Source organism: Natator depressus, chromosome 1 (assembly GCF_965152275.1).
Source record: "Natator depressus isolate rNatDep1 chromosome 1, rNatDep2.hap1, whole genome shotgun sequence".
Lineage (NCBI taxonomy): Eukaryota > Metazoa > Chordata > Testudines > Cheloniidae > Natator > Natator depressus.
The window spans coordinates 16,757,780-16,782,677 of record NC_134234.1 but is presented as its reverse complement, the minus strand read 5'-3'; the positions used below and the strand labels follow the sequence as shown (position 1 = coordinate 16,782,677).

Here is a 24,898-nt window from a genome sequence, read left to right as displayed (position 1 = left end):
GTGCGACCTCATGCCCCTAGCACCTTGTGCCAGTCTGGACCAAGCCCCGTGGGGTTTGGCCCAGTACCAGCTGGGAGACAAGCCTCCCCGGGCAGAGGCGGCAAAGCGCCCTGTGGCACCGTATAGACTAACAGACGTATCGGAGCAGACGCTTTCGTGGGTGAAACCCCTTCGTGGGACGCATGCATGCGCCCATGTGTTCGCCCACGAAGGCTTATGCTCCGCTATGCCTGTTAGTCTGTAAGGTGCCACAGACCCAAACGGCTTCCCTCGCAGGAGACCCTACAATAACACAGCAGGGCACGTGACACCCCCCGGGGTGGGGGTACTGGAACGCCCGCTGCCGAGCGCAAAGGGGCGGGGCTTCGCCGCGGCCGCCGTGCTGGCCTCGGGGGGGCGAGCGCTCCGCCTCCTCACCATAGAGCGCTGCCTAGAGCGGCTCGGGCCTCGGCATATCGATGGCTAGACCGGCGGTTCCGCTTCCGGCGGCCTGGCTCGGAGCGGCGGGCGGAGGGAGACGGTTGCCATGAGCTTCCTGAAGCGGTTCCCGCCGCCGGCCGAGGGGGTCCGGCAGCAGCAGCCCGACACTGAGGCGGTGCTGGGAGGTCGCGGGCTGGGCACCGGGACGCTGTACATCGCCGAGAGGTGCGGCCCGGGGAGCCGCTGGGGGGAGGGGCGAGTGAGGCGCAGCGTCTGGCTGGGGGCGGGCCCGGGCGAGGAGACCTGGCCGGGGGGGGCGGGGGTGAGACTTGGCCCGCGGGGGCCTGGCGAGGAGACCTGGCCTGGGGGGCCCTGGCGAAGAGACCGGGCGGCGGCGGCGGCGGCGGCGGGGGCGAGACCGGGCGGCGGGGGGGCGGGCCCGGGCGAGGAGACCCGGGCGGCGGGGGCGGGGGGGCCCGGGCGAGGAGACCTGGCGGGGGCGGGCCCTGGTGCGGTGGGGCTGCTCCGTTTTCAGACTTCTACTTTCGGAGCTCAGTGCTCTCGCCCCCTTCTGGGTGTTTATCCGAGCAGTAGCTGTCTGCAGTAGCGTGTTGGGAATCCCACGGATGCCCAGTGCTACTCTGGGGATGCTCCCTGTGTGCCTGAAGTCCACTGCTGGCTGAGAGCCTTGTGCCTGCAGCCTAGGCACAGTGCGGAGCAGCACTTCCAGCCTGCCTGTCTGCTCCCGGTCCCTCCATCTCTAGGCTATCCCAGGATGTTCTCTGTCCCTCCGGCCGGGGCTCTCTTCTTGGGCTCTTGTACAGAGATCTGCTCCTCTGCCTTTCTGTGCACGGCTCTTCCTCATTTAACTGCTGACTGTGCTCAGTGCTGTAGAACTGCCCTGGGGAGCTTAGAGACACATTTCTTAAGTAAACTAGCTATCTGTGCTGAAATCCAAGTTATAAACCAGGTAATTGTGCTGCTGTCACTCTGTCCTGAGCAATGTAGCTAGGCCAAGCTAAGTTTTAGGTGTGGACTAGGCCAAAGACATGTGCTGTCAACATGTATAATACTGAGTTGCGTCTTTTACTTTGCTTTCAATAGACTTTTGTCTGAGGTCTACACAAATATTTCTCCCTGCTTCCTCATATAGTGTGTTGGGAGGCTTCTACCAGAGCCATTTACTAGCAATGAATAGAATGAGCCAGTATGCACTCCAGTTACATTACTGGATTTCCATAGTGTGGGAGAACCAGGCACTGCTGAATACAATGAGGCATTAGATCCAAGTACAGACTCAGTGCATTTACAACTGTCAACATTTAAAACTAAGGAAAGAAACAGCTTGCCTATCATAATTAGGAAAGTGATTCCCCACCTCATCAAATCCTGTTTCTTCCTGGTGTCCCATAGAAACTCATTTACACTCACTGATGTAAGCTGTATTGATGTTGCATTTGTTATCCTCACCTCAACTTCTGGAAGATCTTATTTTATGTTGATCTCTTTGTTTTGAAAGATCACAAAGCACTTTACAAACTGAGGTATGGACTATACTCATGGATTGGTGCAGCTACCTCTGGGGTGCAAGATATCAACAGCACATATAAGAGTAAAGGACAGAAAATTAAATGTATCAGAATGTATTAATCTGAGATGAAACTTGTCCAGAACACTTGGATTCGCACTCCATCTCTTGTAAAAAAATGTTATAGTATCTTTGACCATAAGTTGTCTCATTTTAAACACAAGGACCTGTTAGCATAGTTCTTGGGCCTTAGTTCAGTACTAAGTGCGATGAGTGCTGCCTACAGAATCTCTTCCATAGATTTTATTGTTTCTGATTTGTTGAACTTCATCTGTAAGGTTGAGTCACATGACTCAGAACTTCTTTGGAGTTGTTTAATTTGACTTATTTTTTTTCCAGTCGCCTCTCATGGTTAGATAAGTCTGGACTGGGTTTCTCTTTGGACTATCCCACCATAAGTTTACATGCTGTCTCCAGGGACCTAAATGCCTATCCATGGGAACATTTGTATGTCATGGTGAATGCCAAATTTGAAGGTATGGTATGTCTGTATTGTTACATACTTTTTCTTCCTTCCTCTTGTAGTTCATAAACAACTGAAATGAAAATGGTCTTCCTGTTGGGGTAATTTGTCACTTGAACTGTTCATTATGAACAGTGAGGAAATTGAGATTTAAAAGTGTCAGGCCTTGGTTTTTTGTTTGTTTGTTTTTGTTTTTAAATTTTTTATTTTTATTTCAAACACTCTGCCCCATTACTTTCCTTTTCTTAAAGGCTGTGCCTTTTCTGGAAGCCTGACTGTACACTTCTACTATTCACATTTTCTACCCTGCCTCTTGACCTGTTAAAATGTATAGCAGGAGAGTATTCCTATTAAACTTCAGTTTTTAGTTGTTCCTTCTCTCTTTGTCCTATTTAAACAGAATAAAAATCTGCTTATCTGCTCCTTTGATACTTGCGTTCATGCCCTTTTCCTCCACTGCTTCCCCTTACTCTACTCCTTCCCTTCCTCTGGGTAGTGAATGGGTGTTTGCATGCCTGTGATTTGAAATTACGCTGGAAGCCTTCATTCAGAATTCTTTCAGGTGTGTAAGAGCAATTCATGGTATGAAGCTTATTACTGAATCTTTAAAGCTGTCCCACAGAGGTTTTTAAGAAAACTAAGGCTTATGCTCTTTCTTGTTTCTTCATGATCTAGAAAGGAGACCTGAAAGTGGTGGTTTTTTTTTAAACCCCTTTAGATATACCAGGTTTGATAAGTCTGTCTTTCTCGAGGTGCTTTTGGGGATTTTTGAGCTCTTATATGATGAACTTCTGCTGAAAGGGTAGGGTGTTGGATTCTTTTAACAAAAACATTTTTTCTCCACAACACTCGTCCTTTTAAGTTAAATAAGTGTTAACAAAGACAAACTAAAAGTAAGTTTTAAATAGACTGACTAAAAATCTCTCCTGTTTCCCCACTCTCCAGTCACTTGCTTCAGCTTTCGGACTGTTAAAGATTCTGATGTCATAACTTTACTTGTAATAATGTAGTAATAAATACTCTATTTAACAGTCTTCCTGGTTAGACAAGACATGGATTTCTACTTATAAAAAAAACGTTTTTGGGCGGAGTCTTTTGTGCTACTTTTATGCATCTTAAAGAAGCAACAGTGTGTGCACAGTTCATATTTTTCGCAAATTTCCTTTTAAAGTCTTTTTTTTTTTTAGTGCTTCCTTAAGAAAGAAGCCCACTGACTTCATAGTAGGTGCAGGTAGCAAATGAGGAGGGAAAGGAGCAGTTTGGTAGCTAAATTAAGTGTCCTAGCTTTGATAATGTCTGTTTAAGGTATATTTTAAGGAGCCTATTGCTTGTTAATACAAAAAGACAAGTCATTCCACTGAACCTTGTTCAGATAGCGTGTGAGGGAGAAATGGACAATGTATATATTTTTTTATTCAAGTTCTGTAATCCATCTCTTTCTAACTACGCTTCTTCCAAAATGTTGAGTGAATCTAGGTTAGAGAAAAAGCTTTGTAAACTTCTTGAATTAAAAAATAAATAAATAAACAAGGGTAAGCTCTTAGTTTTGGCATTACCACATGGGAACCTAGAGCTGCTTCTACCTGGAGAAAGACCAAGAGTACTTGTGGCACCTTAGAGACTAATACATTTATTAGAGCATAGGCTTTCGTGGGCTACAGCCCACTTCATTGGATGCATAGAATGGGACATATAGTAAGATTATATATATATATACACACACACACATACAGATAAGTTGGAAGTTACCGTACAAATTGTGAGAAGCTAATTAGTTAAGATGAGCTATTATATATATGTCTTACTGTATGTTCCATTCTATGCAACCGATGAAGTGGGCTGTAGCCCACGAAAGCTTATGCTCTAATAAATTTGTTAGTCTCTAAGGTGTCACAAGTACTCCTTTTCTTTTTGCGAATACAGACTAACACAGCTGCTACTCTGAAATCTACCTGGAGAGATTTCCCCTGTGTTGTAACAGCAATTTGACTATTTTTTCGTGCAAACTCAGGCTACAGTAAATCTTCTGTAGCCTGTGGAAACCTGAACAATTAGTTTTCAAGTCCATTCCTGGTTTGTAACACCATATTGCTGCTATCTGCTGGTTGGAATTCAGGGCATTAAAGCAAAACCTCACTACTTCAATTATTGCAGGAATTTCCATGTTTTGTGTAGCATGGCTGGTTAAGATCCATAGTATTTTCTCTGGAAGTTTTGTCATACTCCAGGTGAGTTGTGTGTGCCTGTGAGCATCTGTGTGTTTTATAAAGGGGGGAGCATGAGATTGACATAACTGAGAACAGGCAGCTGGGCATCGCAATCGCGAGATTTGCCTGCTGATGTCAGCCTGCAAAGTGTTGCTTAGTCTCCTTGAATCCTTTATTTTTGGAGGTAGCCAGTGGACACTCTGCTGGCTTGTTTTGAGTCTTGACATTACTACATTGCAGAATTTCTGGGCTCTGGTGGTAAAAGACGCTCTTCATGGAAATGGATGCCTTGCTGGACTTGTTCCCTATTCCTTTAGAAAATCTGCAGTTCCTGGGATGTGGGCTTAGTTTGTACCCCTATGCTAAACCTTCCAGGTACAAGGCTCCATGTTACAGCCATCTTCCTTATTTTATTTATTTCAGTAGATGTAAAAATGCAGCAGGCCTCTAACATGGGTTCTCAACTTCATTGCACTGAGACCCCCTTCTGAAACAGAAATTACTACACAACAGCAGTAGGAGGGGGGACCAAAACCTGAGCCCCATGAGGGGGGCGAGGCAAAGCCAAAGCCTTACCGCCCCAGGTGTGGCGGCCAAACCGAAATCCAAGGGCTTCATCCTCGGCAGGGGGCCTGTAACCTGAGCCCTACAGCTGAAGCCCCCGGGCTTCAGTCCCGGGAAGTGGGACTCGGGCTTCGGCTCAGGGCCCCAGCAAGTTTAACGCCAGCCCTGTGACCCCATTAAAAGAGGATTGTGGCCCATTTTGGGATCCCGACCCACAGTTTGAGAACCACTGCTCTAACATGAATCTCTGTAGAGTTTCTCAGTACTGCTTCTTAGTTGTCCAGAGACTTCACTCATAGAAGTCATGAGGCACCCATCCACACCTGCTCCTTGGAGGCTGAGCATGCTTCCTACCCACCACTTCCACCACCTGTGCCTGCCTAGCAAAAGGAGCAGAGAGATCAGAAATCGAACATGGGTTAACTCTGTCATTACTGGGCCAATCCAAAAAGCTCATTGATTTAATGGGGACTGTATCACAGCACTATAAAATAAACATGGTATATCAAGTAATTACTTACTGTCATTCTTATAATTGGAAATTATCATGCATATAGAGACAAAACCATATTTTGAACACAGTTGTTTTTAGGAAGAGTCTAGGTCAGTTTCCTTGACCAGACTGGACTGTGGTTTCTCTATAACCCTTGATGTTACAGTATAGGGGAAAAAAATGCCCAATCCACATTGTTCAGGGAAACTGCTAGACTGGTAAAAACAAGCATTCCCATGTAGATGAGTATCTTTTTCTATTATCGTTTTAAAGCTATGCTATAGGCTGCATTTAGAAGAAGAGAAACCCTTGCCCCATTGGACACAGAGTGGGGACACTATGCTAGAACCTTGCTTGCAAAAAAATATGTAAGTATGGTTGTAACTCAGACAGTTGTGATCCTAGCATAGACATGGCCTTAGTCATTTATTTGGGCCTGCCTATACTACAAATAGACTAAGGCAAAGGGGCTCAATTACAGTGCTATTCCAGGATATTATGGTGCTTGGCATCCTATAAATTCCTAAGAGGCAGAGCAGACAAGGGCCTTAGCTATGCTTTGCCTGTGTGTTCTTTATGTGACTTTAGTTCTATTATGGGACACTGGTACTGTTGCTACATTTTGGAACCAGGTCCCTGATTCCGTTATATATGTAATATGTATGTGCATTAAAAGAACAGGTGGGCCAGAATTTGGGGAAATGCAAACATTTAGATTTATTTTGAACACTTGAATTCCTTAGAGGAAGAGCCAAAAGAAACTCCAATGGCTGAAGGGGAAGAGGAGGAAGACAGTGATGATGATGATGAACCAATTGCAGAATTCAGATTTGTACCCAGCGACAAATCAGCCTGTAAGTAAAGAAATAAGATAATGGTATAGCTCTTTTTGTTAAGAGATTCAAAGCTCTTTATGAACACTGAGTTAAGCCATATGGGGTGTTGAGGTACAGAGTGGTCAAGTGACATGACTCCCACTTAGGGCGACCTGACAGCAAGTGTGAAAAATTGGGACAGGAGGTGTGGGGGGGTAATAGGCGCCTATATAAGAAAAAGACCCCAAAATCGGGACTGTCTCTATAAAATCAGGACATCTGGTCACCCTATTCCCACTACCCTTTGGTAACTATTAGACTTTTGCCTTCCTAGAAATAGCCTTAAGTAGATTGTGCTTAATTTGTCAGTCTTAGTATCTCAGTTAAGGCTGGGATGTGTTGGGTAGCCAGTTTTCAATGAATATTCTAGTACGGTTGCAGTTTGTAGCTGAATAACATTTCTAAGAATACCCAGACTATATCTGATGAATAATATTTCTGAGAATAACCAGACTATATGTCTGCAACTCCTAATTCATCTACAATGCCATTTTACTAGTGTAGCAAATGTGTTCATTAACTACTGTTAGTTTAATCTCTCTTGTGGCAGTCTTTCCATACCTCTAACAACTTCCATTGCCGATTTCTGAACCTCTTCTAGTTCCCCTCTGTCTCTTCTGAGATACGGTGACAATATATGAACACAATATTCCGGGTAAATGAGTGCCCTTGATCTATGGAAAGTGATTTCATTATTTTTCTGTCATTCCTTATGTCCCAACATTGTTTTTCTTTCTTGACTGCTGCAAATTGGGATGAAATTTTCTGTAGGGGTGAAACCTAGGCTTTCTTTTTGGGTATTTACAGTGCGTCTAAACTCAGAAATGCTAAGTGCAGGGAAAAAAGGTTTACAGTATGCCTATTCTCCTAGTTTTGTTATGTCTCTCTGGCATTCCTTGGTCGTCTTCTGTCTTGACTAAAGAGAATTTTGTGTTGTGTGTAAATGTTGTTCTCCGCCTGTCCACTTTCAGATCATTCAAAAATATATTAACCTCCCTGCCCTAGTATGGGTTCCTGGGGCACCCCGCTGTTAACTTCTTGCCATGCTGGAAACTGACCTTTTATTCCTACTCTGTTTTGTGTCTCAGATGATTTCTAATCCATGACAGAACTTTTATCTCTCATCCTGTGATGACTTTAGAGACTATTAAGGGAATTATCTAAAAAGCAGTAACTTAATTTGTTTGCGAGTTTGTAATCTTAGTATAGTGTAACTTTTAATTTTAATTCTGTGGCTGCTTTAGTGAAGGAGAATTCCTATTTTCTTCGCTCTCTGATCTCCTCTCCCACCCCAGAACCTCCTGAGTGCTGTCATGGTGTATTGGGGTGGAGGGGTTCTGTTACTCTGCCCTTTCACCATCCTGGATGCTGCCATGTATGTGATGAAGACCCCTCCCAGTCTGAAGACTTATATTTACTATCCATCCTTTTTCAGGGGCAGATATTTAGTGTTTGGTTAAAACAAGTATCTTTGTCACGTCCCTACTAATGTATAACTGCTCTAGGATTTATTTTGGGGAAGTTCTATGGTCTGTGTTACACAGGAGGTCAGACTACATGATCACAATGGTCCCTTCTGGCCTTGGAATGTGTCTATAGAGCTGTTTTGGCCATTCACCAATGGGAGAATTCTGTGTGATTTGTTTTTACAGTGGAAGCTATGTTTTCAGCAATGTGTGAATGCCAAGCCCTACACCCAGACCCTGAAGATGAAGATTCAGACAATGATTACGAAGGGGAGGAGTATGACGTGGAAGCCCATGGTTAGTGATAAGCTACCGTTTAAATTCCTACCAGCTTTTGTGTATCTGGAGCCTGTCTTAGAAGGCCTTTCTCAGGTTAAGAATTGTCTATTGTATTTTTAAAAGAAGTTCCTTGGCTGTGACTGGTGGTATCTACATTTTAAAATGTAAATAATTCTTTATATTGTACTTTTGGGGCGTAGAAGCTCAGAAATGAGCAGAAAATCACTAATCGGACTGTAGAGTGTTAGTTGGAGTTCAGCAAAAATCCAAACACAGCCTTGTTTGTATTCTCAGAAGCATCAAGATACTGACAGCAGCCTTCCCAGTCAACAAGCTAATGTGATTTCACCACCTACCCTATGGCTTGGTCACTTTGTTTAACACAATGTGTAGTGCACTGTTAGTTTACACACACTCTTAGAGTCCCTTGATAGCACCACACTAGCTTTCTCTACTTGACCTGTCTAGCAGCTCCCCTCTGATTCAGGCTCCTCCTGCTTCCAGAGGTATGACCTGCAACTTGCTTTGCTGGAGATGGGATTCTACATGGCAGTAACTGCTAGGTGGTTCCAGCCATGTTGTGGAAGAGTCAGTGGTAAAAGGTCCTGATTCAGCAAAGCACTTGAGCAAATGCTTTATTTTAAGCATGTAAATGATGCCAATTGAAGTCTGGTCCAGAAATGGTAATAAAGGGAACTTTCAGGGAGAGTGTGTGTGATTGAAGAACAGAACGGGAAAGGTAGGTTCTGTTCTCCACTATTACACAGTTTTCCTGGAGAGCTTGGACAACTGATTTCTGTTTCCTCCTCTGTAAACCAGGAAGTATTATTCCTAACTATTTTGTAAAGTTTCTAGCAGTATGAAGTTTATTATAAGCTTGGTTTAAGTGACTTTCCTTGGATCACATAGGAACTTTGTGGCAGAGACTGGGATAAAATCAACTTCTCCAGGATAGCATTCAGCGGCCTTAACCATGAGACCATCCCTTCTCTTCCTGAAATCCCCCTGCCTCATTCACTACACACCTTCCAACTTCTGCAACAAGGGAGGTGGGGCCCCTACAGACCACAGTCTCCTTCAATACACAACTCTGATTCATTCCCTGAACACTGTTAATCCTGTGCATCTTGTGGGGGGAGATAGTATGTGGTCATATAATTGAAGATGATACTAGAATCCAAATGTGCAAGGGGCTGAATTAAGGTTGCACAGACCACCTGGTTCTGGGATTTCCTAAATGTTGAGTGTTCAACTTTGCAACCTTACTGTTTTCTTAACAGATTTTATATGTAAAATGTAATTAAATGGCAAAAGACTTTAACACAGGGTTATGGTTGCCCAGTGATAGCTTGTGCTCTTCCCAAATGCTGAGTTCAGCAAAACTCAAACTTCTGAAAACAAGGACATACAACATTAAGGTAAATGCCCACACAATTTAACTCTGCTCCCCTGGAGCTGGTTGTAGTCCCTGGGAATTATATGCATTTATTGTGTTAGGTGTAACTGTATTGAATGGGGGAGGAATAAGTCAAAGCAGATTGGAAGAGCAATGATTGTGATATGAGGAGATCTGGATCTGAGTCCCCCCATGTGTGTGGTCACAGGAAATATACCTCGAGGTTTCAGTCTGCATTGTTTCAGTGAAGAACTGTGTAGGTTGTGTTAGCAACAGGGCACTGGGGCCTTTTTTTGCCCTGGGTATTGTCAGTAGTGAGATAGGGTACGAGAACGGTCTGGATTTAATGAGGAGTAAAGGAGAGTGTAGGTGGAGATGGTATTCTGTGAGTGAGTGGGAAGGGGTTATAAAATGATATGAAATAGTTGTTAAATTTTACAGGTGTGGTATTCTGTCAGGGGAGTAGGCTCAGTGTTTGAGCGTAGGGCAAGTGCAGGTAACGCCTGTCGTTTACAGTGAGAAGGCAGTGTGTATTCTGGGTGTATTGGGGCATCGCTGAAAGAGGGCAGAGTTAAGGTAGTCTGGGCAATTACCTTAACACTCTCTTTCCTGGTTTTCAGAAGTTTGAGTTTTGTTGAACTCAGTGTTCAGGAAGGGCATGAGCTATCACTGGGCAGCCTTAACTCCGTGCTAGTGAATTTTTTGCCATTTAATTTCCTAGTTTTTTAAATAGAGAAATGTTGTGGGTAAGCATTAGTGGTCATTTAGGCAATTGTAGTTCTCACCAAGGTTTGCAGTTTGTATGCAGCTGTGGCTAGGTAATAATCAAAAGACCTAGCTTTTATGCAGTGCCTTTCATCAGTAGATCTCAAACAGCTTCACATCCTTATCCCTATTTTACAGTTGGGAAACTGAGGCATGGAGAGATGAAGTGACTTGCCCAAGGTCACCAAGCAAGCCAGTGGCAGAGCTAGGGATAGTCCCTGTCCAGTGGTCTTTCCACTAGGCCACATGGTTGCCATGTGATTCTGCAGTGCTCCTCCCCCTCCTACATGTTTTGTTATAGTGGAGTGGGGAGGTGGGCAAGGCCGGCAGCTGCGGAGATGAAGGGGCAGGGCCAGAGCTGGATGGGAAGAGATGGTGCTAGAGACTCTCCCCTTTCGGCCTACTCTTCCAGCCATGGTGCGGCACACAGCGGCTGCACTCTCCCAGGCAGCCTCTGGCCACGCTGCTTGCCTGGGACGTGCAGGGGGACTGGAGCAGAGCCCCTCTCCCCTGCCAGGTAATGTGAGATGGGGAGAGTGCGGGGGCCCTGGACTGGAGGCAGGGCAGGGACGAGTCACATAGGGGGTGGGGATGAGTCACTTGGGGAGGTCACGTGCCCCCTTTGTGTCCCTCTCACTAGTTGCCTCTGACAGGTTTCCTTTGAGAACAAGAACTGAGAGGTCGGATGCAGAGTAATCTTTTTGTGAAATGTGTTCGCCCAGGGGAGATAGTGGTTTTTGTCTTTTACCATGTGTTTTATATGGTTATCACCATAACTTTAAGCATGTGAGAAAAGATTGATGTGTGTCTCCTTCTCCCTGCCCCACCATTCCCCACAATGTGTAGCCCAGCACTCCCCCCCCCCCCCCCCGCCAACACTTCCAATTCCCCTCCCCTTCTCATGAAACCATTAGTTAGCAAGGAGCAACTTTTTACAGTGCAATCTTCTTCCCTATGCTGCAGCTTGCTGGAGGGCTGCATGCTACCTGGGTTATGTAGCTCCAGCTGCATGCTGAACTGGGCAGTCACTCCCACTAACCTACCTCCAAGTTGGGACTCCTGCCCCTGCCTCAGCCAGACTTTGCCAGCCATACCTTGAGTCCACCCAGTTCACACCACCTCCAAACCGTTCCCCTCCCTGATATGCATCACTTCTGTGTGGGCTGGCCACAGTGTATCTTCACTATTCATTTTCTGGATTCTTATTTAACGTTATCTTCATTCCCCGTACACCAGACCCCAGTTCACATGGAGGGGCAGAGAAAGGGGCTCAGACACCCTAAGTGGAGCAGGGTGTCCCAGATTCCAGAATATGTAGCAGGCAAGCAGAGGTCTCAAACCGCTGCAGAGGGATAGGGGTCTCTAGATCTCAGCACACACACACACCCACAGAAGGGGAGAACTCAGGGCTGATATGAGCTCCTTCTTGAACCCCCAACTTCTGCTACCCTAGGTAGTAGAATCGTGGAAATGTAGGGTTGGAAGGGACCTAGAGAAATCATCAAGTCCAACCCCCTGTGCTGAGGCAGGACCCAGTAAATTTACACCATTCTTGACACGTGTTTGTCCAACCAGTTCTTAAAAGCCTCGACTGATGGGGGATTCCACAACCTCCCTTGGAAGCCTATTCCAGAACTTAACTACCCTTATAGTTAGTTTTTCCTAATGTCTAACCTAAATCTCTCTTGCTGCAGATTAAGCCCGTTACTTGTTCCATCTTCAGTGGACACGGAGAACAATTGATCACCATCCCGTTTATAACAGCCTTTAATATATTTGAAAACTGTTATGAGGTCCCCCTCTCAGTCTTCTTTTCACAAGACTAAACGTGCCCAGTTTTTTTAACCTTTCCTCACAGGTCAGGTTTTCTAACCCTATTATCATTTTTGTTGGTCTTCTCTGGACTCTCTCCACTTTGTCCACCTTTCCTCAAGCATGGCGCCCAGAATTGGACATAGTACTCCAGCTGGGGCCTCACCAGCGCCGAGTAGAGCAAGACCGTTACCTCCCATTCCTCGCATATGACACTTCTGTTAATACACCCCAGAATGATATTAGCCTGTTTTCCAACTCCATCACATTGGTAACTCACATTCCATTTGTGATCCGTTGTAGCCACCAGATCCTTTTCAGTGGTACTACCACCTAGACAGTTATTCCCCATTTTGTAGTTGTGCATTTGATTTTTTCCTTCCTAAGTGAAGTACTTTGCACTTGTCTTGTATTGAATTTCATCTTGTTGAATTCTGACCAATTCTCCAGTTTTTTCAGAGTTGTTCTGAATTTTAATCCTGTCCTCCAAACTGCTTGCAACACCTCCCAGCTTGGAGTCATCTAGATTTTATAGGCATACCCTCCACTCTGTTATCCAAGTCTCTAATAAAAATATTGAATAGTACTAGACCCAAGACTGACCCCTACAGGACCACGCCTTCCCAGTTTGACAGTGAACCATTGATAACTACTCTCTGAGTACGGTCTTTCAACCAGTTGTGCACCCATCTTATAGTAATTTCATCTAGACCATATTTCCCTAGTGTGCTTAAGCTTTACTAAAATCAAGATATATCATGTCTACTGCTTCCCCTCATCTGCTAGGCCAGTAAACCCTGTCAAAGAAGGAAATTGGATTAGTTTGTCCAACCTGTCCTATCTTCTCCCCTCCCACTCCAGTTAATCCCTAAATAGATTTATGGAATATAGGTCCATCAGTGGCTTTTAGCCAGGATGGGCAGGGATGATGTCCCTAGCCTCTGTTTGCCAGAGACTGGGAATGCACAACAGGGAATGGATCACTTGATGATTACCTAGTCTGTCATTCCCTCTGGGGCACCTGGCATTGGCCACTGTCAGTAGACAGGATACTGAGCTGGATGGACCTTTGGTCTGACCCAGTATGGCTGTTCTTATGTTCTGACCCCTTCCCTCTGAGATGAGTCCCCCAAGCCTTCTTCCCTCCTCTACCATCCATTCCCATTTATCTTCTGCCCTTGCTGTAGATCCAAACATCACTTCCCATATCACCAACTACTTTTGCACCCTTAATCACAACTCCCCTCCCAGTGAGCATTTGCATGTGTAATTTATTTTCTTTTCAAATATGGTTTCAGCATCTTCTGAATATTCTGGTGTACTCAGATTACATTTTTCCAAAATAATAATTAAAAAACAAGTTAGTGAATATTTGGGAAAAATTTTCATTCTCAGATTTCTGCCCAAGTTGCAGGCTGAGGGCAGTGTTAATAGGCCCCCTGAGATGTTCTCCGCTGAATACCCTATGGAGTTGAATACAGCCTGAAACAATAGCTCTGAGACTTGTGAATGGCTCCATTCACATCCATGGATGTTCTTTTCCCCACTCCCCAGTGCCCATTCCCAGCTTTTCATGCCAGTCTCAGCAGTGTTTTCTTAGTGTCTGTTCTGAGCATGCCCATTCTAAGCTCTCCATCCAGAGAGGCAGGGCTTCCTCAGATCCCAGCTCACGTTGGGGGGGGGGGGGGGGGGGGGGAGAGGTTAGACCTTCATAGATGTGCTGAGGTGCCTTAAATACTGGCGCACAAACAAGGGAGAAGGGAGTGGGGCGCAAACAACTCTGGGATGCAGGAGACCAATATCCCAACTCACACTGGTGGGGCATGCAGCAGGGGCTCAGACCCCCTCCCAGTAAGGCAAGCCCCCTGCAGAACCTGGCTCCCATGCGGGGAGCTGAAAGAGGGGGGTCAGACTCTTCTCACCCCTAATCCTTCCACTTCACCACCCCCTAAAATGCAGCTCCCTTGCCATCACGTATTTGCATATCTAATTGTTTTGCCAAAATACATTTTCCCAAAAATTAATATCTGACCGACAGATTTTAGCAATATGCCATCCAGCCTCTTCTAGTCTCTGCCCCATGCTCTGTAATTTCATTAGCATCTCATTTAGCATATGATAGTTTTGATGTGCTACAGTACAGTAACAAAATCTTTGTCAAATAAAGTTTTAATGTGATTTTCCCCAATGGGCTGGTGGTTGCCAGGGTAACCCTTGATTGTCTGAGATCCTGGTGCAGGGATCTGCACCCTTGTTTGATCTCTATCTGTAAGCACAAATCAGTTGCCAGGATGTGTCAACTTTAAAAAAAAAAAAAAAAAAAAGAGGCTGGGTTTTTTTTGTTTTAGTGTGGGGGAGATCTGTATTTAGGGAACCCCTTGGTCAAATGTCCCCAGATTTGGTCTACTAACGGAAACCTGTGCTCTCATGAGGTACTGCAAATTTCAAGGCAATCTGAGTAACTGTATTGAATTTAGAGCACTTAAAAGATTCAGGCTTTAAACAGAAATCTGGTCTGAACCTTAACTATAGCAGGGCTGTCACCTGCTATAATGCCTTGCAGGAGCATTGAGGAGAAATGTATTGACTGAAGCACTTTGAGATCTGCAAATGAAAGTGCAAAATGCTGTTCATTAGAGAGTTCTTTTAAAAGCATTTTAGACAGTGTATGGATTTCTTTCTAAATGGTCTGTTGTTGTCATCAAGAGATCCTGCTGCGTAGTCAATGCTAGTGAATTGTTTTCAGTTTGACTCTTACTATTGGTTTAAAAATAGCCTACCTGGTTAATAAATAAGTACACGTTACCTGACCCCTGTCTGGAAATATCTTTTTTAAAGTGGTTTAGTATCTTATAACTTCATATCTGCTAAATACAAATTTGTCTTTGCAGAACAAGGACAAGGCGATATCCCTTCCTTCTACACATATGAAGAAGGGTTGTCACACTTAACTGCAGAGGGTCAAGCCACTTTGGAGAGATTAGAGGGCATGTTAGCTCAGTCTGTGAGCAGCCAGTACAACATGGCTGGAGTGCGAACAGAAGATTCAGTGAGAGAGTTTGAAGGTGAGACGTGCCCCTTTCCACCAGACTACAGGTAGTGACATTTCTTGACCCCTGCTGCATGCAGCTTTATGTGGCAGTAGCAATGGTGAAATTGGCTTGTGAGCAATAATATCATAAACTTCTGTGTGTGGGGGGGGAAAAAGAAGCCGGTTTCATGGTAAAAACAGTGAGTAATAACGTTATTTGAAACATTAAGAAAAATTACATTGATGTGTAAGTATTTCCATTATCATTTAAAATATCTATTTTGTAGGTCGATCACTGTTATACGCTTTGTGAATGCAACCTTAGCAACCTGGAGACAAATATTAGAAAACATGGGGGAAAAGCTGTGGGCTATTAGCCATTTAATCTTTAAAGGGTAGTACCTCTTGCTTTTCCCTGGGTCAGAAATGTGCAGTGTGTGTGTCAGAATATAGGCTTGCACCAGTTTAGGTAAGGTTTTTAGAGTTTCTAAATCAGGGGTGGGCAAACTTCTTGGCCTGAGGGCCACATCGGGGTTGTGAAACTGTAGGGAAGGCTGTGCCTCCCCAAACAGCCTGGCCTCTGCCCCCTAACTGCCCCCCTCAGAACCTCCGACCCATCCAACACCCCCCCCCCCCGCTCCCTGTCCCCCGACTGCCCCGACCCCTAAACGCCCCCCGGGATCCCACCGCCTATCCAACCCCCCCCCCCCCGACTGCCCCCTATGCCCCCCGAACTTCCACCCCATCCAACGGCCCCCTGTCCCCTCCCGGGACCCTCTGCCCCTTACCCAACCCCCCCCCCGCGCGACTGCCCCCCGGGACCCTCTGCCCCTTACCCAACCCCCCCCCCCCCCCGCGACTGCCCCCCCGGGACCCTCTGCCCCTTACCCAACTGCCCCCCACGACTGCCCCCCGAACCTCCACCCCATCCAACTGCCCCGACCCCTATCCACACCCCCACCCCTAACCGCCCCCCGGGATCCCACCGCCTATCCAACCCCCCCCCGACTGCCCCCCATGCTCCCCGAACTTCCACCCCATCCAACGGCCCCCTGTCCCCTGACTGTCCCCCGGGACCCTCTGCCCCTTACCCACCCCCCCCCCCGACTGCCCCCCGAACCTCCACCCCATCCAACTGCCCCCGGGACCCTCTGCCCCTTACCCAACCCCCCCCCCCCCCCGCGACTGCCCCCCCGAACCTCTACCCCATCCAACTGCCCCCGGGACCCTCTGCCCCTTACCCAACCCCCCCACCCCCCACGACTGCCCCCCGAACCTCCACCCCATCCAACTGCCCCCTGACTGCCCCCGGGACCCTCTGCCCCTTACCCAACCCCCCCCCCCCCCACGACTGCCCCCCGAACCTCCACCCCATCCAACTGCCCCCTGACTGCCCCCGGGACCCTCTGCCCCTTACCCAACCCCCCCCCCCGCGACTGCCCCCCGAACCTCCACCCCATCCAACTGCCCCCGGGACCCTCTGCCCCTTACCCAACCCCCCCCCCCCCACGACTACCCCCCGAACCTCCACCCCATCCAACTGCCCCCTGACTGCCCCCGGGACCTTCTGCCCCTTACCCAACCCCCCCCCCCCCCCGCGACTGCCCCCCGAACCTCCACCCCATCCAACTGCCCCCTGACTGCCCCCGGGACCCTCTGCCCCTTACCCAACCCCCCCCCCCCCACGACTGCCCCCCGAACCTCCACCCCATCCAACTGCCCCCTGACTGCCCCCGGGACCCTCTGCCCCTTACCCAACCCCCCCCCCCCCCACGACTACCCCCCGAACCTCCACCCCATCCAACTGCCCCCTGACTGCCCCCGGGACCTTCTGCCCCTTACCCAACCCCCCCCCCCCCGCGACTGCCCCCCGAACCTCCACCCCATCCAACTGCCCCCTGACTGCCCCCGGGACCCTCTGCCCCTTACCCAACCCCCCCCCCCCCCCCACGACTGCCCCCCGAACCTCCACCCCATCCAACTGCCCCCTGACTGCCCCCGGGACCCTCTGCCCCTTACCCAACCCCCCCCCCCGCGACTGCCCCCCGAACCTCCACCCCATCCAACTGCCCCCGGGACCCTCTGCCCCTTACCCAACCCCCCCCCCCCCCCACGACTACCCCCCGAACCTCCACCCCATCCAACTGCCCCCTGACTGCCCCCGGGACCCTCTGCCCCTTACCCAACCCCCCCCCCCCCACGACTGCCCCCCGAACCTCCACCCCATCCAACTGCCCCCTGACTGCCCCCGGGACCCTCTGCCCCTTACCCAACCCCCCCCCCCCCCACGACTGCCCCCCGAACCTCCACCCCATCCAACTGCCCCCTGACTGCCCCCGGGACCCTCTGCCCCTTACCCAACCCCCCCCCCGCGACTGCCCCCCGAACCTCCACCCCATCCAACTGCCCCCGGGACCCTCTGCCCCTTACCCAACCCCCCCCCCCCCCCACGACTACCCCCCGAACCTCCACCCCATCCAACTGCCCCCTGACTGCCCCCGGGACCTTCTGCCCCTTACCCAACCCCCCCCCCCCCCCGCGACTGCCCCCCGAACCTCCACCCTATCCAACTGCCCCCTGACTGCCCCCCGGGACCCTCTGGGGCAGGGGAGGAAAAAACATGAAGGTCGCTATCTTACAACAAAAAAACTTCAAATCCAGAGTCCAGCGAGAAACTGCTGAATTGGAATTCATTTGCAAATTGGATACTATTAATTTAGGCTTAAATAGAGACTGGGAGTTGCTAAGTCATTATGCAAGGTAGCCTATTTCCCCTTGTTTTTTCCTCCCGCCTTCCCCCCCCCCCCCCCGACGTTCTGGTTAAACTTGGATTTATGCTGGAAGTGGCCCACCTTGATTGTCATGCACATTGTAGGGAGAGTGGTCCCTTTGGATGAGCTATTACCAGCAGGAGAGTGAGTTTGTGTGTGGTTTTTGGAGGGGGGCGAGGGGGTGAGAGAACCTGGATTTCTGCAGGAAATGGCCCACCTTGATTATCATACACATTGTGAAGAGAGTGGTCACTTTGGATGGGCTATTACCAGCAAGAGAGTGAGTTTGTCTGTGGGGGGGCGGAGGGTGAGAAAACCTGGATTTGTCCTGGAAATGGCCCAACTTGACGATCACTTTAGATAAGCTATTACCAGCAGGAGAGTGGGGTGGGAGGAGGTATTGTTTCATGGTGTCTGTGTATATAATGTCTTCTGCAATTTCCACAGTATGCATCCGATGAAGTGAGCTGTAGCTCACGAAAGCTCATGCTCAAATAAATTGGTTAGTCTCTAAGGTGCCACAAGTCCTCCTTTTCTTTTTGCGAATACAGACTAACACGGCTGTTACTCTGAAACACAATTAGTATCTCCTGCATCACTAATCTCTCACCAGCAGAGGGCATTGACTTTGTCACAGTGTGTTCAGCTTGTGAGTGCTGCAGTATTTCATTGCCTTGACTTTGTTTTCAGATGGGATGGAGGTGGACACAGCACCAGTGGTTGCAGGGCAGTTTGAAGATGCAGAAGTTGATCACTGAGGAGGTTGGATGCTGCTGTAAGCTTAAACCTTTAGTTTTTTTCTGCCTTCAGTGTGAGGCTCTTCAGTCCTGCAGAGCCATATGCTTTTGTAGTTCGATGAATTGAGAATTGATAAGTCCCTGTGTTAAATTACTTTGGAAACCATTGAGAGTTCTGTGAATAAACCAGGGATTGTATCTTCTAGTAAAAGAAGAAATATAGCAACTTTGAAAAAAAATTAAGTGTTTATCAAAACTCTGGAAAGGAGTTAAACTGTAAAATGAACAGCCAGATCAGGTTAAATTACCTTCTTATTCAGGCACTGACCTTACACACTTCAAAGAAAGGGTAGATTAGGCTGTTGGTAGATCTAGATCCTTGGGTCACGTGAATTGTCTGATCTCATGAAGTCTCTTGGAAGCTACACAAGTACTGGGTCTGTTGCTGGGAAGTTATTGTCCCTGGTATCTATTGTTTTCCCCCTTAGCATACAAGATTTGCCAGACTGTTCAAGGGGGTAAGAACTCTGTGGCAAGTCCATCTCTTATTTTACTGTGGGTGGCACAGGACTTCTTTCTTAGTGGAGGTGTCATTGAAAGCTTTCAGCTTTGGAGCAGGTCTAGAAAAAAGTCTATGTCCCCTCTTTTGTAATGTCACCCTTCCTGTCTGTTTGATCTTAGTGGGATAACAAAGTGATCCAGTATTTCCCAGGAGGGAGGGGGGGCGGACAGGCAGGTAGCAGTTTAATCTGGGAAAAGATGAGAAGAATTGACTTCTGACATATAGAGATTCTGCACTGGGCTTGTACAGCTCCATGAAAGTTGCCTGTCTTCCAGCTTCTGCAGCAGCTATTGAGGTGGCCAGCCACAGGAGCAGCTTACACGTGCTGGCCGCATGCATAGACTTTAGCATCTCTGGCCTGCTCAACCCAGAAGAGCACAAAATCCTGCCTCAGAAGCCACCATTAGACAGCCTCACTCCAAGCAACGTGTCACCCTTTGGGGAGTGGGGGGAAAAAGGAGGGGAACAACAAACTAACCGAAAGTTAGTGCAAAAAGTGGCTGAAAAAGGACAAGTGAAAATGAATCAAAAATAATTGTTAGCAAGTGTAGGAGGCAGGCAGGCAGCTGTCTCAACAGGGGTTGCACAAGGAGGAGGCTGGGAATCACTATGGGGTGCTGGTGTGTGGACAGTCACTACATATGTGGCTTTCCCACCCTCTTCTCCCCTGCTACTACTTATTCTTCCTGTGTGCTGCTCCTTGTACATCTGACTCAGCTCTTCCTACTATCTGGGGGCTTTTGAATGTCCCCCTGGTCACATACTGATCCTGGGAGGCTTGGCCCTGAAGTAAGCTTTCATTCTCTTTCTTCTTTGCTGTAGGGACTCGGGCTCTGCCTCCCTTACTCTTTGCCTCTCAGAGGTCTGTAACAGAGCCCTGCCACCCTCCTGAAGTAATGAGTGGTTCAAAGAGGAGCTATTACGGGTACATCAAGATTCTAGTCACTCTTCCATCTATGTCCAGATTCCTCACTCTGTATCAGGGATACCCATGGCATCTGCACCTTGAAGAGATCCGCTCTTATTACCATAGAGATGGAGTTCTTAGAGCTGTGTTTTCCCTCCAAGGGCTATCAACCCATGGATTAAGAATCCATCTGCCACATCTAAAGTCCGGTTTCCTTTGTGGTGGTAATATCACTGCAACCATGCTACTTTCTGTACTAACATTGCCACCAAATGGTCACACTATAAGCTGAGCTGGGTCAGGCTGGGTTAGCAGTAGAATTGGAGGCATCTAAGGACGCCTAGGAAGTGGTATTGTAGGCCTTATGGGTTGGTGGGTTTTTGGGGGGGAGGGGGACGGTGGTGGTGGTAAAGTTCTGTGTAGATGTCCAAAAATCGGGGGGAGGGGGGGTGTCAGGGCTTTCTCTTTGTATACCTACATAGTGCTATTTGAAACAGTACTACATGAAAGCACCCTAGGGAACTTTTAGTTTACATGGAACAATTAATGTGCAATACATTTGTGTGCTTTAGAAATCACCCCCCACCCCACCCCCACCAAGTCTGCATTAGTGCTCTGTGAAGACTAGCCCTTAGGTAGAAGCTAGGGAGTAGGGACTATATAAACAAACTGCACTGGGAAGGGGGTGAAGTCAACACAGATTGGGTAACCAGTTCTGGTGTGTGTTGGATAAACACTGATTTAATTTTTTTGTATCCAGGTGTTTTATTGATGTTTATCAGTTAAAACCTAAAATGAGAAGCCTTGTGTATTGGTCATGCTTTTGCTGGCAAAGCACCTAGCACATGTTATGTTATAATATCTTCAGTTGGCGGTACTCTTCCTGAGTCTACACTATACGTGCCCCAGTATGTTACAGAACTTGGTGTCACTGGAGTTAATTGGTTTTGCTATTCTTTGCTTCCTGTCCTAACCTCTGTTGCTGTGCAGTTAACCAGCTGCTCCAGTTCAGTGGTGGATAAAGTGATCTGTGTATGTAGTGCTAAGTATTACGTCACTTCATAAAGCAGTTGAGAGCCTTTGGTATGAAAAGCCCTGTAATGAATGGGCCACCAGGTTGGTTTGCTGATGTAATTTTAACCAAGTTCAAAACACAAGAAATTATAAAGTAACTCCCAAGTAATCACAGAATCCATGTGACGAACAAACAGCTCTTTGTCTCTGCTAATCACCGTGCTAACAAGTTTTTGGCATGTAGGTTACTGTAATAAAGAGGAAGTTTACTGAGATTTTCATAGTACGCTATGGAGCAAATCATTTTAGATTTAATTCTTTTTAGTTTCATTAACATTGCAAGCAGACTGAGCAAACAATCTGCAGGAACATCATGTCCCAGTGATCCTTTAGAAAACAACGAACCACCACGCCTCTGAAGTGACACCCTCATGTGAAACTAACGTTGCATGTCCCTGTTCATTACACAAATGAGATGTCACAGTTGCCTGAGGAAGCTCTTGGAGACTTGTTGATGATAAAAGTGTGAAATTTGTGCTTCGTCTTGTCAAGAGTAATTTTTTATTTATGCCACTTACAAAAGTTCACATTTTATTCAAACAATTTTGTATATATGAAACTGGCAGTTTGGTGGTATTGATTTTTAAAGCAGTAGTATGCGTATACAGCCTGATTTTTCAGACCAGCTGGCCACTCAGAACTCCCCGTGAAGTCCGTGTGAGCTGCAGGTGCCCAACCTGATGAGGTTCAATAAGGATAAGTGCAGGGTCCTGCACTTAGGACGGAAGAACCCAATGCACAGTTACAGACAAGGGACCGAATGGCTAGGCAGCAGTTCTGCGGAAAAGGACCTAGGGGTTACAGTGGACGAGAAGCTGGATATGAGTCAGCAGTGTGCCCTTGTTGCCAAGAAGGCCAATGGCATTTTGGGATGTATAAGTAGGGGCATAGCGAGCAGATCGAGGGACGTGATCGTTCCCCTCTATTCGACATTGGTGAGGCCTCATCTGGAGTACTGTGTCCAGTTTTGGGCCCCACACTACAAGAAGGACGTGGATAAATTGGAGAGAGTCCAGCGAAGGGCAACAAAAATGATTAGGGGTCTGGAACACATGACTTATGAGGAGAGGCTGAGGGAACTGGGATTGTTTAGTCTGCGGAAGAGAAGAATGAGGGGGGATTTGATAGCTGCTGTCAACTACCTGAGAGGTGGTTCCAGAGAGGATGGTTCTAGACTATTCTCAGTGGTAGAAGAGGACAGGACAAGGAGTAATGGTCTCAAGTTGCAGTGGGGGAGGTTTAGGTTGGATATTAGGAAAAACTTTTTCACTAGGAGGGTGGTGAAACACTGGAATGCGTTACCTAGGGAGGTGGTAGAATCTCCTTCCTTGGAAGTTTTTAAGGTCAGGCTTGACAAAGCCCTGGCTGGGATGATTTGATTGGGGATTGGTCCTGCTTTGAGCAGGGGGTTGGACTGGATGACCTCCTGAGGTCCCTTCCAACCCTGATATTCTATTCTATGATTCTATGAACCCTTTTGAAAATCCAGCCCAGGACATGTTGAGAGTGAATAGTTATCCCAGGCTGTTGCGAGCAGCTGTTCAGAGACTTCTGTGTAAAGATTATTAACCTCATTAACGCCAATTATCTAAACCCCATGTCTTGTATCTTTCAGATTCCTCTCGTGGCACTTCCAGAATAAGCTGTAAAACTGAAGGCATTGCAGTGACTATTGGGAATTAACCTCTTTAATAACTTCTCTATTAATGACCTAAGCATGGACATCCATGTTGGTAAATGCTTTTATAGATGTGCTTAAAACAGAGTTTGATATTTCTGTGACCACCGTGGGGTTTTTATTTAAAAGATAAAAACAATAACACCTCTTATCTAATCTTTGAATGGGGCTAATCATGGCTCGTTTCTAGGAAGCCTTTGTAGGAATTCTAGGAATTAAGAAACAAAATTGTAATTAGAACAGAATTCTAGGTTGTCCTAGAATTTGTCCATATTTTTGTATCTGTTTATCCACTGAGTCAGCCATGTATGATAGAAACAGGAGTTTGGTAAAGAAAAATAAAGTCAGCTGAGGATGCAAAGCAAAACCAACTAAATTTTTAGCCCTCCAAGTAACTAGCTTTATCTATTCAGATCTTTTGTCTGTCACTTTTTACTGACAGAGTCTGGGTAGGGGAGAGGGTAGAGTGAAGTCCCACAGATGAGACTTGTTTTGTGTCTTTGTAATAAACATTAACAAAATTGTTTAATAAACTTAGACTTTTGTATCTCACAATCCAAGCTTGCGTTGCAACCTTCAATCATTTTCTTTGGAAGACTCATTTAGTTGCTCAGGGCTCTTTTTGGGCAGTTCTTATTTGTGTTTTTTTGCGGGGAATGGGGTGGGAGAGGTATTAATTAAGTGCATCTTAAAGGGGATGTTTTCCTTGAACCCATTTAAAGTCTTGTCTACATATGGGATTTTTGCACTATTGTAACAACACTGATGCAAACTCCCAGTATAGATGCACTGTACTGAGGTATGGTAGAGCTACCTTCACTGTGACTTATCCTGGGTTTAGGAGATTCCGGTTGCCAAGAACAATGAACAGATCTGCTGAGGCTGCCTTTCATCCCACTCCATTGTGCACTCCGATTTGTTAGACTGTTTTCTGCCAGATAAACGCTCCTCTCCATATTCTACTCCTGGGGGAATTCTGCGCCACTGCACATGCGCAGAATTCATGTTCCCCGCAGAAAAATGGCTTCTGATGGGGAAGCAAAGGGAGGCTGCAAGAACAGTCATGCAACAGCGCAGGCAGGTCAGTTTGGGTGCCTGGAGCAGTTGGTAGAGACCCATCTGTTCTTCTGAAGTCAACCTGAGAACCTGCTTCAATCACAACTATTCCCCTCTTAAACTTCTGGTTAGAATTTATGCCACTTATAATTATTTCAGACACAGTATTGAGGAGAATTTTTCTTTGAACTGGTTCTGCCCTCTCTGGATGACTTGCTTATTATGGAATACCAGAAGATACCAGGTGGCATAATCACTGCTACAATGTACATAACATGCATTAGTTATAGCTGCTCTTTGTAGAGCATTCTTATTTCAGTAAAATTAATGGTCTTCTAACAATATTATAAACAATGTGCCATGTACTACAAGAAGCTTTGATGATTATTTTAAAATTATTGATGCGTCTTTTATAGCCTGTTCAGATAAAAATGCTGGCACAGTTGGAAAATAGTAAAGACCATTTATTGGTAAAGAACATAGGCAAGTATCTGGAAATTGGGAACACTCGTAAATCAGATTTTATATGTATCATAGGCTGGTAAGCAAATTGGCTAATATGCTTTTGAAACTGAGAATTACTTGATAAGTCATGGAGAACTGGAAAGGCACAGAAGACTGGAGAAAAGGAGATAGGGTACCAGACTTCAAAAAAGGGAAGAAAGATTCTGGCAAGTAATTTCATCTTCTGTTCCTATGATGCTTTGTAACCTTCAACTATTTGTCTTTGTTCACCTCCAATCATTGTGTTTTC

The 24,898-nt window shown here is 46.7% G+C and overlaps 1 protein-coding gene across 1 annotated transcript; it reads left to right on the top strand.

Annotated features, from left to right (window-relative positions):
• The first annotated feature begins 458 nt into the window (after positions 1-458).
• Positions 459-23,584, top strand: CLNS1A (chloride nucleotide-sensitive channel 1A). Its single transcript, XM_074943023.1, has 7 exons — positions 459-645; positions 2,348-2,484; positions 6,479-6,589; positions 8,263-8,373; positions 15,220-15,393; positions 18,821-18,905; positions 23,026-23,584. Exons 1-6 carry the CDS (start codon positions 527-529, stop codon positions 18,886-18,888), a joined length of 720 nt encoding a protein of 239 aa, XP_074799124.1. The 5' UTR covers positions 459-526; the 3' UTR covers positions 18,889-18,905; positions 23,026-23,584.
• Positions 23,585-24,898: the final 1,314 nt, after the last annotated feature.

Excerpts from the sequence above, each read along its gene's own strand:
- CLNS1A (XM_074943023.1), top strand. The coding sequence starts at position 527 with ATGAGCTTCCTGAAGCGGTTCCCGCCGCCGGCCGAGGGGGTCCGGCAG. Across the intron at positions 6,590-8,262 it reads ACCCAGCGACAAATCAGCCT|TGGAAGCTATGTTTTCAGCA; the intron begins GTAAGTAAAGAA and ends TTGTTTTTACAG. Across the intron at positions 8,374-15,219 it reads GTATGACGTGGAAGCCCATG|AACAAGGACAAGGCGATATC; the intron begins GTTAGTGATAAG and ends TTGTCTTTGCAG.